The 15,162-nt window shown below is 46.9% G+C and overlaps 1 protein-coding gene across 1 annotated transcript; it reads left to right on the forward strand.

Moving 5' to 3' along the window:
* Nucleotides 1-13,620: 13,620 nt before the first annotated feature.
* Nucleotides 13,621-14,636, forward strand: LOC127196183 (olfactory receptor 11H7-like). The gene has a single exon (XM_051153732.1). It carries the CDS (start codon nucleotides 13,636-13,638, stop codon nucleotides 14,566-14,568), a length of 933 nt encoding a protein of 310 aa, XP_051009689.1. The 5' UTR covers nucleotides 13,621-13,635; the 3' UTR covers nucleotides 14,569-14,636.
* The last annotated feature ends 526 nt before the right edge of the window (nucleotides 14,637-15,162 follow it).

A 15,162-nucleotide genomic window follows, 5' to 3' on the forward strand; every position in this document is an offset into this window, starting at 1 on the left:
GTCGTTCCTGGGAACTAATACCCAGAAGGTTTCATTTTTGGGTTCTTTAATCTTCTTTTCCTTAGGTTTATGGTAGTCAGGTTATACGGGAGGTATGCTCGTTTGATAAGTTCATAATAAAACATAATTGTTAAGAAAATTGAGCCTACACTCTTCCACCTTCTTCGTGTGTGTATATGCGTGTGTGTCTTTTGGTTTTTTGAGACAGGGTTTCTCTGTGTAGCCTTGGCTGTCCTGGACTCACTTTGTAGACCAGGCTGGTCTCAAACTCACATTGATCCACCTGCCTCTGCCTCCTGAATTCTGGGATTAAAGACATGGGCCACCATGCCAAACTAGTTGTGTGTGTGGTTTTTGAGACAAGGTTTCTCTGTGTAACCCTAGCTGTCCTGGAATTCATTGTATAGAACACCAGGCTGGCCTTGAACTCGGAGATCCACCTGCCTCTGCCTCCGGAGCACTGGAAATCAAGACATGTCCCACCATCACCTGGCTGGCCATCTGCTCCTATGAGCCACTGCCGCTGCTCTTCCTCTTTCTTATTTGAGACATAAGATTGAGACATTTAAGATCCTCTTGTGTAAGCACCAGTGTGTACTTACTAGGCCAAGGTTGTTTGATATGCTTGGTGAGAAATTAGTCTAGACCAGGCACAGGTTGAGAGGTCATGGCAAGACCAAGGCTATGACAAGTGTATTGCAAGCAATCAGATTCTTTATATCTTTATCAGAAACAAAATATAATGGGAGTTGAGAGGAAAAATACAGTAGTAGTTGCTAAGTTACAATGAGGTTTGCAAGCTATACAGGGTACACACAATGTCTGAGACCAATTGTCCTGTCAAATTTCTGTTTTTCTGTTGACTTCTAAGGAACAGAAATATCTTAGTTAGGGTTTGATTGCTGTGAAGAGACATTATGACCATGCCAACTCTTATAAAGGAAAACATTTAATCGGGGCTGGCTTCCAGTTCAGAGGTTTAGTCCATTATCGTCATGGCGGGAAACGTGGCGGCTTGCAAGGCAGACATTGCCTTAGAGAAGGAACTGAGAATCTTGATCTGTAGGCTGCAAGGAGGAGACTGTGCGTTACATTGGGCATAGCTTGAGCATAGGGGACCTCAATGTGACACACTTCCTCCAACAAGGCCACACCCACTCCAGCAAGGCCACACCTCCTAATGGTGCCACACCCTGTGGGCCAAGCCATCTAACACTAGAGTCTATGGGTGAATGCTTCCCTGCCTGAGGGAGTGCTTTTCTTGCCAACCTGAATGACACGTGTCCCTTAAGGCAGCTAGGCCAGGCCAACTCCATGACTCTTGTTCAGTCTCCTGGGATTGCAGGCATACGTGACTGTATCTGACTAAGCATGTGTGTGTTTTAACATAATACACACATTGTCTTAGGTGTAGTGTGTTCTGGTTCCCCAAACAAATGCTGTTTCCATACCATATCATTTACTGGAGATGGGGATGGAAAAATTACAGTGAGATCTCCTGGGTGTTCGCTGATGGTATAGGATGCAAAGGATGCTGAGACTATTACTTGCTTGTCTTTTTAAAAAGGGGAGGGGCTGGAGAGATGGCTCAGAGGTTAAGAGCACTGGCTGTTCTTCCAAAGGTCCTAAGTTCAATTCCCAGCAACCACATGGTGACTCATAACCATCTGTAAATGAGATCTGATGCCCTCTTCTGGTGTGCAGGTACACATGCAGGCAGAGTACTGTATAAATAGTAAGTACATAAATCTTAAAACAAAAAACAAAAAAAACACAGGATGTATGTTACATGCCTCCAGTGCTCACAGTTAAATGAGCACTCTAGGGGGAAATCCTTATTGTTAAGAAGAAATGCTTACCATCTGTATCTTACATTTTTGGACAACAAGCATGTTACTTAAACAACTTCAGAGAGAATGGCCACGCATCTGAGGGAAAGATGGTAAAGAACACTGCAGGTTTCAAGCAGAGGTGTTGGCCAACCGGAAGTACTGGCCGAGCCTTACGGGAGCTCATAACTTCCTTTCTCTCTTGCCTCTGTTACACCACTGAGGTTAGTTATATGTGCAACCGGGTTTTAAAATCACCAGGGCCAGTGGAGCAAATTTCCCCTGTAATAGTGTCAGGAAGTCACTTTAGAGCTTTGCCAGAGGATTTCATAGTCTTCGCTATATACCATGGAAAGAGTCCGAAGCCTGGAAAGGACACGGATGCCGGTGCCTCATCAGAGGGATGCCTATGGACAGAGGTGAAGGAAGTGCCCCCAACAGAATTGTCTCTGGCTTTCTCAGATGGCTTGACTCGTTGTGACCCTGGCTGCAGACATTATGGAAGTGGCCCTCAAGCCTGATGGCTCAGGGAAGTTGGTTCCAACTGTGAGGCCCTGGCCATTGGACATTCTTCCTAGGACTTGCTGCTGTTTCTAACACCTCTTCCTGGAAAAGACAATTCATTAGTGGGTGGACTGGTAGGAAAGATCTCTGTTGGAAAGGTAACTCTTATTTTTATTTCTCTCTCTCTCTCTCTCCCTCCCTCCCTCCCTCTCCCCCAGTCCCCCGAGACAGGGTTTCTCTGTGTACCCTTGGCTGTCCTGGACTCACTTTTTAGACCAGGCTGGCCTCGAACTCACAGCGATCCGCCTGCCTCTGCCTCCCAGAGTGCTGGGATCACAGGTATGTGCCACCATGCCAGGCTTCATTTTGATTTCTATTTGAAGCTGAATCTTAGCTCTGAGAATTTCAGAGCTTACCAGACCCTTCTGGGGTCATCTCACTGAGATAAACTGGCATTGTAGTGTCATTTTGAAAGTTGTACTTACTAAAAGAATTGAAATACTCTAGGCTGACGAGTTAAGGCACAGTGGTGTCAGTAGGAGAATCCTCATAGAGGAGATGAGGCAGAAAGTCAGAGGACCGTGTTCATGTTTCCTGTTAACCGATCCACCATACCCAAGTGGAAATGCCACTAGTGAAGACCTCATCTGTCTTCCAACACTGTCAGATGTTGCATTTGTAGCATCTAAAACAGACCAAAGTGCTGGGTGTGGTGGCGCAGGCCTTTAATCCCAGCACTCGGGAGGCAGAGGCAGGTGGATCTCTTAGTTTGAGGCCAGCCTGGTCTACAGTGTGAGTTCCAGGACAGCCAGGACTACATAACTGTTTCAAACAGCCTGCATGCAGAGGTCAACCAACTATTCAAAATGGAGGTGAAGGCACACAGGCCTTTTTATAGGGAACTATGGCACTTCTAAGAGGGTGTGCTATCTTCTAATTTGTTTGAGTTGGCTCATAGGGGACATAAGCTGATAGGCTGGGGCCAAATGGCCAGTCGTGCGAGTTACAATCCAGAGTCATTAGGCCATATATGGTCACATTAGAAGCTGATTGGCTCTGATCTTTCCTGTGGGAGGGACCAGGAACATCCTGTTACATGACTCTAGCACTTGGGAGGCAGAGGCAGATGGATCACTGTGAGTTCGAGGCCAGCCTGGTCTACAAAGTGAGTCTAGGACAGCCAAGCCTACACAGAGAAACCTTGTCTCGAAACCCGGCCCCTCCTCCGAAAAACAACAACAACAACAAAAAAAACCCAAACCTCCCTGAGGTATAGCAAAAACTGCTAGGAAGCTGGGCGTGGTGGCGCACGCCTTTAATCCCAGCACTCGGGAGGCAGAGGCAGGCAGATCACTGTGAGTTTGAGGCCAGCCTGGTCTACAAAGTGAGTCCAGGACAGCCAAGGCTACACAGAGAAACCCTGTCTCAAAAAACCAAAAAAAAAAAAAAAAAAACAACCCTGCTAGGAGCGGGTAGAGCACTGGCTGTTCTTCTAGAGGTCCTGAGTTCAATTCCCAGCAATCACATGGCTCATCTATAATGAAACCTGGTGCCCTCTTCTGGTGGGCAGGCATACATGCAGACAGAAAATTGTATTATAAATAAATACATAATTTTTTTTTTTTTTTTTGAGACAAGGTTTCTCTGTGTAACTTTGGTTGTTCTGGACTCACTTTGTAGATCAAGCTGGCCTCGAACTCACAGTGTTCCGCCTTCCTCTGCCTCCCAATAAATAAATATTAAAAAAGAAAAACCAAAACTGCTAGGAGCTCTGTGAAGAGGCATATGCCAAGCACTTGATTTCCACCAAGAGGGAAAACAAGATCGAAACAGATTAATAATCAAGGTCATACATTCATTTTAGGTTTAGTCCAAGGATACGACCAAGGTGTACACTAGGATAATAAAGACTATATATGAATATGTAAACAAAGAATAAATGGTTATAGCTATAAGACAAGAGACACACCTGTTTCTTAGAAAAACCTTGACATAAAAAACTCTTTGAACACATACATTTGAAATAAGACAAAGATAAAACCTCTGTTTTGAACTCATAGTAAGCATATAGATAAAACAACTGCTTCAACTTACTATCTAGTTATATATTAAGATCCATAGCCTACTGTAACTCCCTTCTTATGTAACGATTGTATCTATTTTTGAATACGGTAATTTTTTCCATACATAGAGAAACTTTGTATTGGATCATAGAAAAACCCAATCAGAATCAGACTGTTGTTGAAGACATCTGCTTCACCCAAAAATGTGTCTGTCTGTCTGTCTGCCTGGGTTTTTAAAAAAGATTTATTTATTATGTATACAATGTTCTGCCTGTATGTATACCTGCCTGCCAGAAAAGAGAACCAGATCTCATTATAGATGGTTGTGAGCCACCAAGTGCTTGCTGGGAATTGAACTCAGAACCTCTGGAAGAGCAAACAGTGCTCTTAACCTCAGCCATCTCTCCAGCCCCAAAAGTGGGATGATGATGATGATGATGATGATGATGATGATGATGATGATGATGATTAGTTTTTTGAGACAGGGTCTCTCTGTGTTAGCCTTGGCTGTCTTGGATTTGCTTTGTAGACCAGACTGGCCTCGAACTCACAGTGATCCAGCTGCCTCTGCCTCCCGAGTGCTGGGATTAAGGGCACGCACCACCACACCCAGCCTGTCTGTCTGTTTATATATCTGATTGTCTGTATATATTGTCTATATGTGTGCAGGCATATATATTTATATCTGTATGTCCATGTATATGAGGATGAATGGTGTCTTGGGAGCACCCTTGTTTTGTCTATTGATTACATGTGTGCATCTGTGTATGAGGTTCATAAAAATCTGCTTGCTTTATCTGCCAAGGTGTAAATAGCAAGGCCACCAGCCTGAAAGATGAGTTAAAGTATATAGAGAAACCCAGTGTATAGAGAAGACATCAGCTGTGACCCGCCTTAGTTTACCCTGTGTGCTGGAGCTGGTTTCTAGCAGAAGAGAGGGCACCAGGAGTCATTCTAGAAGGATCCATTCTCTTCATTGGCCTTCTGCCAATAGAATTGAGCAAGGAGAATCACTTCCACTCTATCTCTTCTGCATATGGGTTCTCCCTCACTGGCCCTGACCTTGGTGGCAGACGCTGCCCAACTGATCGTAAACACTGAACATAGAAAGTCCTCCTGCTCCTCAGAGTATACAGTCCTTCCCTCTTCAGGAGTCTTCAAGTGTGGGTCCCAGGAAGCATACGTTTCCTTGTTTGCTGTGTGTAGGTGTGCATGGATGTGCCATAGTACACATGTGGAGGCCATAGGACAACCTGGAAGAGTCAGTTCTCTCCTTCCACCATGAGGGTCCTGGGGATCGAACTCAGATCTTCCTGGCTTTGACGGCAAGCTCCTTCACCCACTGAGCCCTCTTGGCTGCCTGGGTTCTGGGAAGGCTAGTCGTGACCTTGGGAAGCCACTGTCCAGAAATATATGTAAGCTGCATCAGTGTATGTGTACAGAACTTCAGACTGGGTGGTGCTAACCACACCCACATCAACTCTCTTGCTGGATGAAGGGGCCTCAAGGGCTGCTGTCCTCTGGGGCTGCTCTTCTTGGCTTGCAGATGGTTACCTTCATTCTCTCTCTTCATAGGGTTATTTATCTCAATGGAGGGGACCCCTGGAGACTCCCTTCATGTCCTAGTTACCCCTTCTTGAAAGAATCAAAGGCTTCAGCCAGATTGGGCCAGGCACCGGAGGTCCTAAATTTTGGCGGAGTATAATTCAGGGTACAGAACCTGTTCACACACTCAGCATTTTTTCTTAGTTACATTTATTTATTTATTTATTATGTATCTATTTATTTGTGTGTGTAGGTGCTTGTGCTGTGCTGTACACGTGTAGGTCAGAGGTCAGCTTTAAGGAATCTGTTCTCTCTTCCTCTGTGTGGGTCTGGGACTTGGACTCGGAATATGAGACTTGGCAGTAAGCACCTTTACCCAGGATGCCCTCTTCTTGGCCCTCAGTTTTTCTTTCTATGTATATGATTTACAAACTTAACTATGACGACCTTGCAAGAAAACAAACCAACAAACAAACCTACAGAAGATCAAAGTTAAAGAAGTCATAGTAACCACCAGGTCTGGTGACACATGCCTTTAATCTCAGGCCGAGGCAGGCGGATCTCTGTGAGTTCGAGGCCAGCCTGGTCTACCAAGTGAGTCCAGGAAAATCAAGGCTGTTGCACAGAGAAACCCTGTCTTGAAAAACAAAACAAAACAAACAAAAAAAGACGTCTCAGTAACCAAATGTAGTCTCAGAAATGAGAAGAGGCTGGGTTTGGAGCTACCTCTCTCCTGCCAGAGGGATAGGAATCCCACTAGTCTCAGTTTCTGTGGTCTGATGGGGAAAACCAAATGATAGGGTGTGAGGAGAGCCCTTCGTATCTGTTAAATGTGGCTTGGGGCACTAGGCGCTGAAGTACAGAAAGTAGGTCCTAGGGTGGCGCTGCCACCGGCAAGTCCTAGAATCACTGTTAGGACCTGATGCCCTTGGCCCACTTCCCTCCCTTCCTCTCTCTCTCACTTCCTTTTCTTTTCTGAAAGATGGGAGTAATGGCACTATGGGTGTCATAGGCTTGTTGTGTGGCTTGGGCAGCTCAGCACTTCCTGAAGCTGCCTCACAGGAAGCGGTCACCAGGGCGTCATCTCCTACAGGGTTTGGCCCTAGCCATCAACCTCTCTTTTGCTTCCTTCCAGTCTAGTCTTTACCCAGGACTTCATCTGAAGTCAGGTGTCTGGTGGGCACTAGCTCAGAGGTCAGAGGTCAGAGGTCAGAGGAGTGGGAAATCCTCTCAGCTCAACGCCCACAGCCAAGGAGACCAAGGGAGGGCTGCCTTCTGTGAAAAGGCCTGTGTCATCGACTCCATTTCCTCTGGCATACTTGCTGCTGAATCCGGCCCATTGCGTGTTTTTCTCTTCTCTTCTCTCTCTTTTCTTCTCTCATTCTCTCTCCCTCTCTCTCTTTCTCTCTCTCTTCCTCTCTCCCCCCTCTCTCCCTCTCTGTCTCTCTCTCCCCCACCCCCCTCTCTCTCTGTCTGTCTCTCTCATATTTTTCTTTTTGGTTTGGTTTTTTTGAGACAGGGTTTCTCTGTGTAGCCTTGGCTGTCCTGGACTTACTTTGTAGAACAGGCTGGCCTCGAACTCACAGAGATCCGCCTGCCTCTGTCTTCCTGAGTGCTAGGATTAAAGGCGTGTGCCACCATGCCTGGCTTCTGCATGCATTTCTTTATCCATCCCTTAGTTGATTGATGGGCACCTAGATGGAGGGCGCTCTGAGTCATGTCTGTAGGACGATCATTATAGAGATCCATGCTCCCTCTCTATTTAGTGTCTCAACTTGGCTGTTTCAAATCCTGGCGCAGTCAAAACAGGGGCACAGGCCATTTGGAGATGTATTTACTTATTTGCTGTTTGATTGTTTTGTTTGTGTTGGGGACGGGCTATATGGCCAATGTTCAGCCATCTTGTCAGAACCTAGGTTCCTATTTCTCCAGAAGTCTGCCATTCACCAGAAACTAGCTGACCTTGTCATAGGTCAGCAGTTAGACACGTGTTGTGGTTTATTGAGGGGGCTGGTCACTCTAGACCCCCGAGCTACTCCTTTTCCAGTGGAACTACTGATAAGATCAGATTAAAGGCCAGCTGCTTGCGAGCAGCAGTTCTGGGAGCTTTTTCCTGACTAACCAGATCCTTCATGACTTTCCTGAAATTTCTCTCCTACAATTAGCAGCTGTAAAGGTAGATGCCTACCTGCTGGAGCATTCCAGAGTTAGGTATCCACAGCAACCCTTGCTTACGCAAATACCCATGCCTCTGTGCCTATATAAACTCTGTAAAAATTCTCAATAAACGGGGTTTGATCAGAATGCAGACTTGCCCCCTTCTTTGTGTCTAGTATTCTGTCGCTATACAGGAAAATTCTCTTCCCGAGCATTAGTCGAACCCCGGTGGGCCGGGGCGTGTTTGTTTGTTTGTTTGTTTTTTGAGACACAAGTTCATGTAACCCAGGTTCACTTCAAACTTGCTGGATAGCTGAGGATAACTGAATATAAAATATTCCTACTCAGGGAAGCAGAGGCAGGCGGATTGCTGTGAGTTTGAGGCCAGTCCGGTCTACAAAGAGAGTCCAGGACCCTGTGTCCAAAAAAAAAAAAAAAAAAAAAAAAAAAAAAATCAGGTGTGCTGGCGCATGCCTTTAATCCAACACTGGGAGGCAGAGGCAAGTAGATGGCTGTGAGTTTGAGGCCAGCCTGGCCTACTAAGAGAGTCCAGGACAGCCAAGGCAACACAGAGAAACCCTGTCTTGAAAAACCAAAAACCAAAAATAAATAAATAAATAAATAAAAATAAAATGCTAGGTAAAATAAAATAAAAATAAAAGATCTTCTTGCCTCCATCCCGCAGGTGCTGGAGTTACAAGTGGGTGTTTTATATAGCACAGGAGATGGAAGCCAGGACTTTGTGCAAGCGCTCTACCAACTGAGCTATACACTCAGTCTTTAAGTTCTTTATATAATTTAGCCAGACATCGCTGCCTAGATGTCTCATGGGACTTTTGCAGAAGAGTGGCACGTTCTGATTTTGTTAGGGAATTTATATTTGTAGATCTAAGAATTCACTGAAGTCTTTTGGCTCCGAAGTCTTATTTCACACCTGAAGCTTTGGGCTGGAAGGCGGCAGGTGTTCCTTATACACTTTCAGAAAAAGGACAGAGCCCTAAGAACTGTCTCTAAGTAGGTTAATAGGCGAAGCTGATTTTTTGGGCCTGTTTGTTAGAGCTCTTGATATGCAAATGTCTCTCTGAGTCGGAATGCAAATCAAGGTGGGGAGAAATCGCTCATCTTCCTGGGGTCTCAAAATAAAAAGCAATGAAGCCTTCCTGTCCTTATTAATACTGCAGATTTCCAACTCCAGTCAGACACAGTGTGTTAAGTCACGTGCTCTGCTGGTGTCCACACGGCCCATCCCCCACTTTGCTGGGCTGCCCTTCTGCAGGAGGGTGCATGTCAACCCAGTGCAGGAAGGTGGAGGCATCTCATCTGGCGTCCACTTCAGACGTGTACTGCTCTTAATTGTATGCACGCGCGTTTCCTTCTTGCATACAAAATGGCTTTAACCCTGGCACGGTGGCTCGTTATCTTCTGAAAGTGGCAGATGTGGCTCCACCTCAGCCCGGCTGTTATGCTTTGCTTAGGTCCTGCCTTGCTCTTCCACCTTGCCCACCCCTGCCGTCCTTCACTCTGGATATCAGCCTTGAAAGGCTTGATTCAAGTCTCCCTCTCCCCCACCCCCCGGGGGGGGGGGCGTTCTCTGACTGTAGCCGATCAGGACACTTGCTTTGATTTCCTACACTGCCCCTGGTTTTCTTACTGATTTAGTAAATAAGTAAAGGTCCGTGCATGGTGCCTCATTATTTGATTAAACTGGAATCTGCATCGCCCACTGAACAATAAGTTTCTGTAGGACAGCGACTGTTTTACCATCTGTCCCCAGGCTGTGTAGGATTAGGCATTGTCAGTGTCAGTGCTCACTCAGTAAAGGCCCGTTGAGAACAATGACAAAACAGTGTGTCATGTTGATTCATGTGCTAAGCATATCAGACAAGTGAAGAAACCTGTCCCCACTTGATCTCACCAACCGTGGTTCCCAGAAGCTATTTTGGATTAGTGGTGGGGGTGGGAAGATGGGCAGCTGACCCCTGATGGCAGCTGCAACTACATTGATTTAGGTGAGGGGGGATGGGGGGTGGGGGTGGGTGATGGGAGGTGGGGTGGGGGTGGGGCTGGCAGGGTAGGGGGTGGAGGAGAGTTTTTAGAATGTACACTAACAGTGCTTGGAGTCTTGGAATACAGTCAGCTAAAGCCCTGATCAGGGCTGACTGCACGGCTCACATGGAATGGAGCAGGTGTGTGCCAGACATGGGGTACCCCAGGCAGGTACAGGGAGGAGGAAACCAGCAGAGATGGCTGGGATTCCAGACAAAATGAAGGGTGGCAAACAGGATCAAATAACAGAGAATGTAGCTCTTCAGTGGGGCACTCCTGGCCATGGGGAACCTAGGCATGTGTGTGTGTGTGTGTGTGTGTGTGTGTGTGTGTGTGTGTGAACACACATGCATTGTTGGGAGGCTTAAGCTATTGGGATGATCTTGAGCACTGTTGATTCAGCTAGCAGTAGACTTTTTGTGTCTGGTGCTCAGATGCTGGTTGCAGGGTATGAGAGAGAGAGAGCTTGCTCAGACAGAGCTGGCTCTGTGCTAGACTGGGTTCTGTTCAGATTGGCAAGGAAAGGACCGGGGACAGTGAAGCCATACAAGAGGTTCTGGGGTAGAGGTGGGACTGATGCTGTGGGCCCAGGCTCAGGGTTGCTCCTTAAAGATGTGAGTGAGGATGACTTTATAGAGGAAAAAAAGGATGTGGAGCTTAGCTTGGTCATGGAACCAAGGACCAGAGAAGCAGAGACTTCAATATCCAAAGTCACGATGCTCCACGATGTGGCACGTGTGTGTGTGTGTGTGTGTGTGTGTGTGTGTGTGTGTGTGTATGTGTGTGTGTGTGTGTATGTGTGTGTGTGTGTTTTGGTTCATTTAATTCCTCCATATGGAGACTCCTTTTGGCCTTCCTCCTCCTCCTCTTCTTGTTTGTTTTTGTTTTTTGTTTGTTGTTTGTCTGTGTAGCCTTGGATGGCCTGTAACTTGCTCTGTAGATCAGGCAGGTCTTGAACTCAGAGATGCACCTACCTCTGCCTCCTGAGTGCTGGATTAAAGACATGCCCCACCACTGCCTGGCTGGCCCTCAACTTCTGTGGTGGTTTGCAAAGGACAGTTACCGTGTGTGTGTGTGTGTGTGTGTGTGTGTGTGTGTGTGTGTGTGTGTGTGTTTAATCTTTGGGAGTAGACAATTAAGAAGGAAGGGCTGTTCGGATCTGCTTTAGTCTGCCTACCTTTGATGTCATTGCCTACCTGCCGTGGGGGTGTGGCCTTGCCCAGGGCTATATAAAAGGGCAGTCTTACCTCACCCCCACCTCTTATTCTTCCTCTCTCTATCCCCTTCTCTCTCTCCCTCCCTCCCTTTCTTTCTCTCTGTCTCTCTCTCTCTGTCTCTGTCTCTCTCCCTCTCTGTCTCTCTGTCTCTCTCTCTGGGGTATCCCTCCCTCCCTTCCTTCTCCCCTATGCTCCTTTAATAAATCTAATATAATATCTGGCATCTGGTACCTTATTATCTTATTACCTTATCCTCATATTATAATTATAGAAAGGGCTACGTTTATTTATTTACTTATGACAAAGTCTTACTGTATAGCTCAGGCTAGCCTTGGATTTGGGCTTTTCCTGCCTTAGCCTTCTAAATGCTAGAATTACAGATATGTGTTATCACACCCAAACTAATAACTGAGGGATCCTGGGTAGGATATTTTTATTTTTATTTTTAAATTGCTTTTGTTTTTGTTTGAGACAGGGTTTCTCTGTGTAGCCTTGGCTGTCCTAGACTCACTTTGTAGACCAGGCTGGCCTCGAACTCACAGAGATCCACCTGCCTCTGCCTCCCAAGTGCTGGGATTAAAGGCTTGTGCCACCATTGCCCAGCTGAAAAGTTCATTGTTAAAAACAAAACAAAACAAAGAGAGACCTTGTCTCAAAAAACCAAGGGGGGTGGGGGAAGAGGAGGGGCAGGGAGAGGGAGGGGAAGAAGAGGGGCAGGGGGAGGAAAGCTTGAAGCTGGGGATGGTGGCACACTCCTTTAATCCCAGCATTTGGGAGGCAGAATAGGATGCCTGTGAGTTCAAGACCAGCCTGGTCTACATAGTGGGTTCCAGACAGCCAATACTGTATAGAGAGATCCTGTCTCAAAACAAACAAACAGCAAACTGAGCTAGGATCTAGCTCGGTTGGTAGAGCAGCTTGTCCAGGTTATCTGAAACCTTGATTTTGATCCTTAGCACCACCTAAACCGGACATGGTGGGTGTAATCCCCCTACTTGAGAGGCTGAGGCAGGAGGATTAGAGATCCAGGGTCATCCTCAGTTACAGAGTGAGTGTGAGGCCATCTCGAGCAACACAAGGCTCCATCTCCAATAACAAAGAGAGGAATCCTTGCACGTTTATCCTCATTCGGGACTGATGTCCCTGCTGCTTCTGGGCCTGTGGCAGGCGGCTTGTCAAGAACCAAGTGTGCGGCCATGAAAAGTCTCTTCCCTCATGGCTAGCTAGGCGAAGAGTAAGGAGAGGGGTATCTACAACCCCTTCAAGGACCTGTCCCTGATGATTTAAAAACCTCCTACGGCAGTGGTCCTCAGCCTTCCTAACACTGCGACCCTTTAATAGAGTCCCTCATGTCCTGACAATAAAAGTATCTCATTGCTACTTCTCCACTGTAATTCCTGCTGCTGTTATGAACTGGAATGCAAACATTGGATATGCGGGATGTCTGATACGTGACTCCTGAGGGGTCGAGACCCACAGGTTGAGAACCACTGCTCTAGACCCTATCCTGCCTTCCTCTCTTTTTCCCCCTCCCTTCATTCTTCCCTTCAGGATCTCATACATTCCAGTTTTGCCTCAGACTTACTATGTAGCCAAGGATGACCTTAAAGTTATGATAGTCATGTCCAGGGTGGGATGTGTCACCATGCCTGCTTTATTTGGTGCTGGGACAAACCTTTGTACATGCTAGGTACAAACTACCTCTTCTAACTCACAAATTCCACCATCTCCCAACAGGGCCATCCTGGGGACTAAAACTTTAGCACATGGGCCTCTTGGGGAGGTGGGGACTCTCAAGCCTTTAGCTTTCCTAAGCTTTGTTTTCTCATTTGTAAAAAGTGCATAATAAAACCACTTTGTGAGACACGAAACACGGGCAGGGGAGCTGAGAAGAATACTGTGAGGCTAGTTTGCTTCCTAGAAAGTACATGCTTAGCAGAAAGTCATGTGACTTTATGATTCTGAGGACACGTAGGCATTGGCTTTGATCTTGCCCCAAACTTGAGCCACTTGAATACTCAGGATATGTCTTCCAGCCTTCCTTTTTGTGACTTATCCAGATGCCCCTTCCCCAAGTAAAGGAAGACCCACATGATTTCTCCAGCTTCCTTGAGCCTCATCAATGCTATCTAAAGTCATCGTTCTCTCGAAGAAGGTACCCGTTAGTCCTTGCGTCTGAACACAGATCAGAGCCGGAAGCACACAGGAGCTTCAGGCAGAGTCACCCATTTCCACCTTTTTTGCCCCCCAGGAGCCGAGCTTGCCCCAAAGACCATGAACTCTTCTGAGAGCTGCAACATATCTGACTGGCTGAGGCTAGAGGCTACGGTGAAGGCCTCTGTGTACGTGGTGGCTTTCTCCATCGCCACATCTATCACCGTGGTCATTGTCGCTATAGTGTCACAGAGTCTGCGGCTGAGGAGAGAGGTCCGGCTGATCCTCCTTTGTCAACACCTGCTATGTATTTCTTCCTACTGTGGCCTGGGGGTTGTCTTCCAAGGAATGAGGGCTTGGCTGGCCAATAGCCCCCTGCTGTTGTGCTGGGTGGTGTTTGGGGCACAGCTGAGTGTGGGAGAAGGGATCCTCCTTACTCTGGCCTTGATGGCCCTCAACACTTACCTCGCCATTTGTTATCCCCTGAACTCTCCATCCCTTGTAGACTCTGCCAAGTACAGGATTCTAGCTGGGACCTGGACCACCGTCGTTCTCAAGAACGTTGGCTTATTCCTCATAGAGGGCGCTAGCACCACTCCAGCCTCTGTTTTCCAGTCTGCCCTGCTCTGTCCTGTGATTTTGAATGGCGCGCCTGCCAGAGTCATCGGCATGCTTTTCCTTGCCCTTCCGTTATCTGTCATTCTTGCGAGTTACTGTTTGATATACCGAGAAGGGAAACGGGCTGGCCATTTTAACAGCTCAAACATCAAGGCCAGGAGAACGGTCCTGGTTCATCTACTGCAGATAAGCTTACACGTGATACCCACCCTGATATTCATCGGTTTAGGAAAGCAGTGCGGGGTGTTTTTCTTTGCTCTCAATATGGTGCTTTTTGCTATCTTCGCTTTTGCGCAGTGTTTCAACCCTCTGGTCTACGGGCTCCGTGACAGAGACCTGCAGAGCAAACTGTACCCTTGGCTGCGGTTGGCTGGCTTAAAAAGCAGAGATTCAGCTCTTCAGAGTGACTCCAGACTTAATGGGCGTGTCAGCTAGGCCTAGGGGCGTTGATTTGATTCTGAAAATACAGCAGACCTCTGTGCTGCACCTCAATAAGATCAGCTAGCGCCTTTAACTCTAAACCCAAATGACCATTTCTGACGGCCTGCCCTACTGTCTGTGTGCGAAAGCAGAAAGGGCCTAATGCAGGCATCATATGATCATGAAGTCACTGGAAAGGCTAGAGGAAACGGAAGTCAAGGACCCCATTGATTGGTGCCAAGGACAGACCACAGCAGCCGTGGACTGGAGGCCAAGTAGGTCAAGTAGCTGTAGGCTGTGGACACTCTTGACATTTGTTTGCCAGGAGAAACAGCATTGAGATGGCTTCTACCTCCTTCAATCTTCTATATGTTACCAACTCACTTGTAGTTGGTGGACCCTAACTGGCCTCTGAGACCCTAAAAGCAAAGGAGTCTGGGAAATGTAGTTCTTAGGTATAACTGATTTGGCAATGTGGGATGTTACTGCACAAGGGGAAGTGAGGACCAAATGAACCAACTCATGGGCCCCATTGTTACTATATTTAGTTTTACTTACAGATGATAATATCAGAAGTGACAGGCACACTGGACATTACATTCTCCACAC

Source organism: Acomys russatus, chromosome 12, assembly GCF_903995435.1.
Source record: "Acomys russatus chromosome 12, mAcoRus1.1, whole genome shotgun sequence".
Lineage (NCBI taxonomy): Eukaryota > Metazoa > Chordata > Mammalia > Rodentia > Muridae > Acomys > Acomys russatus.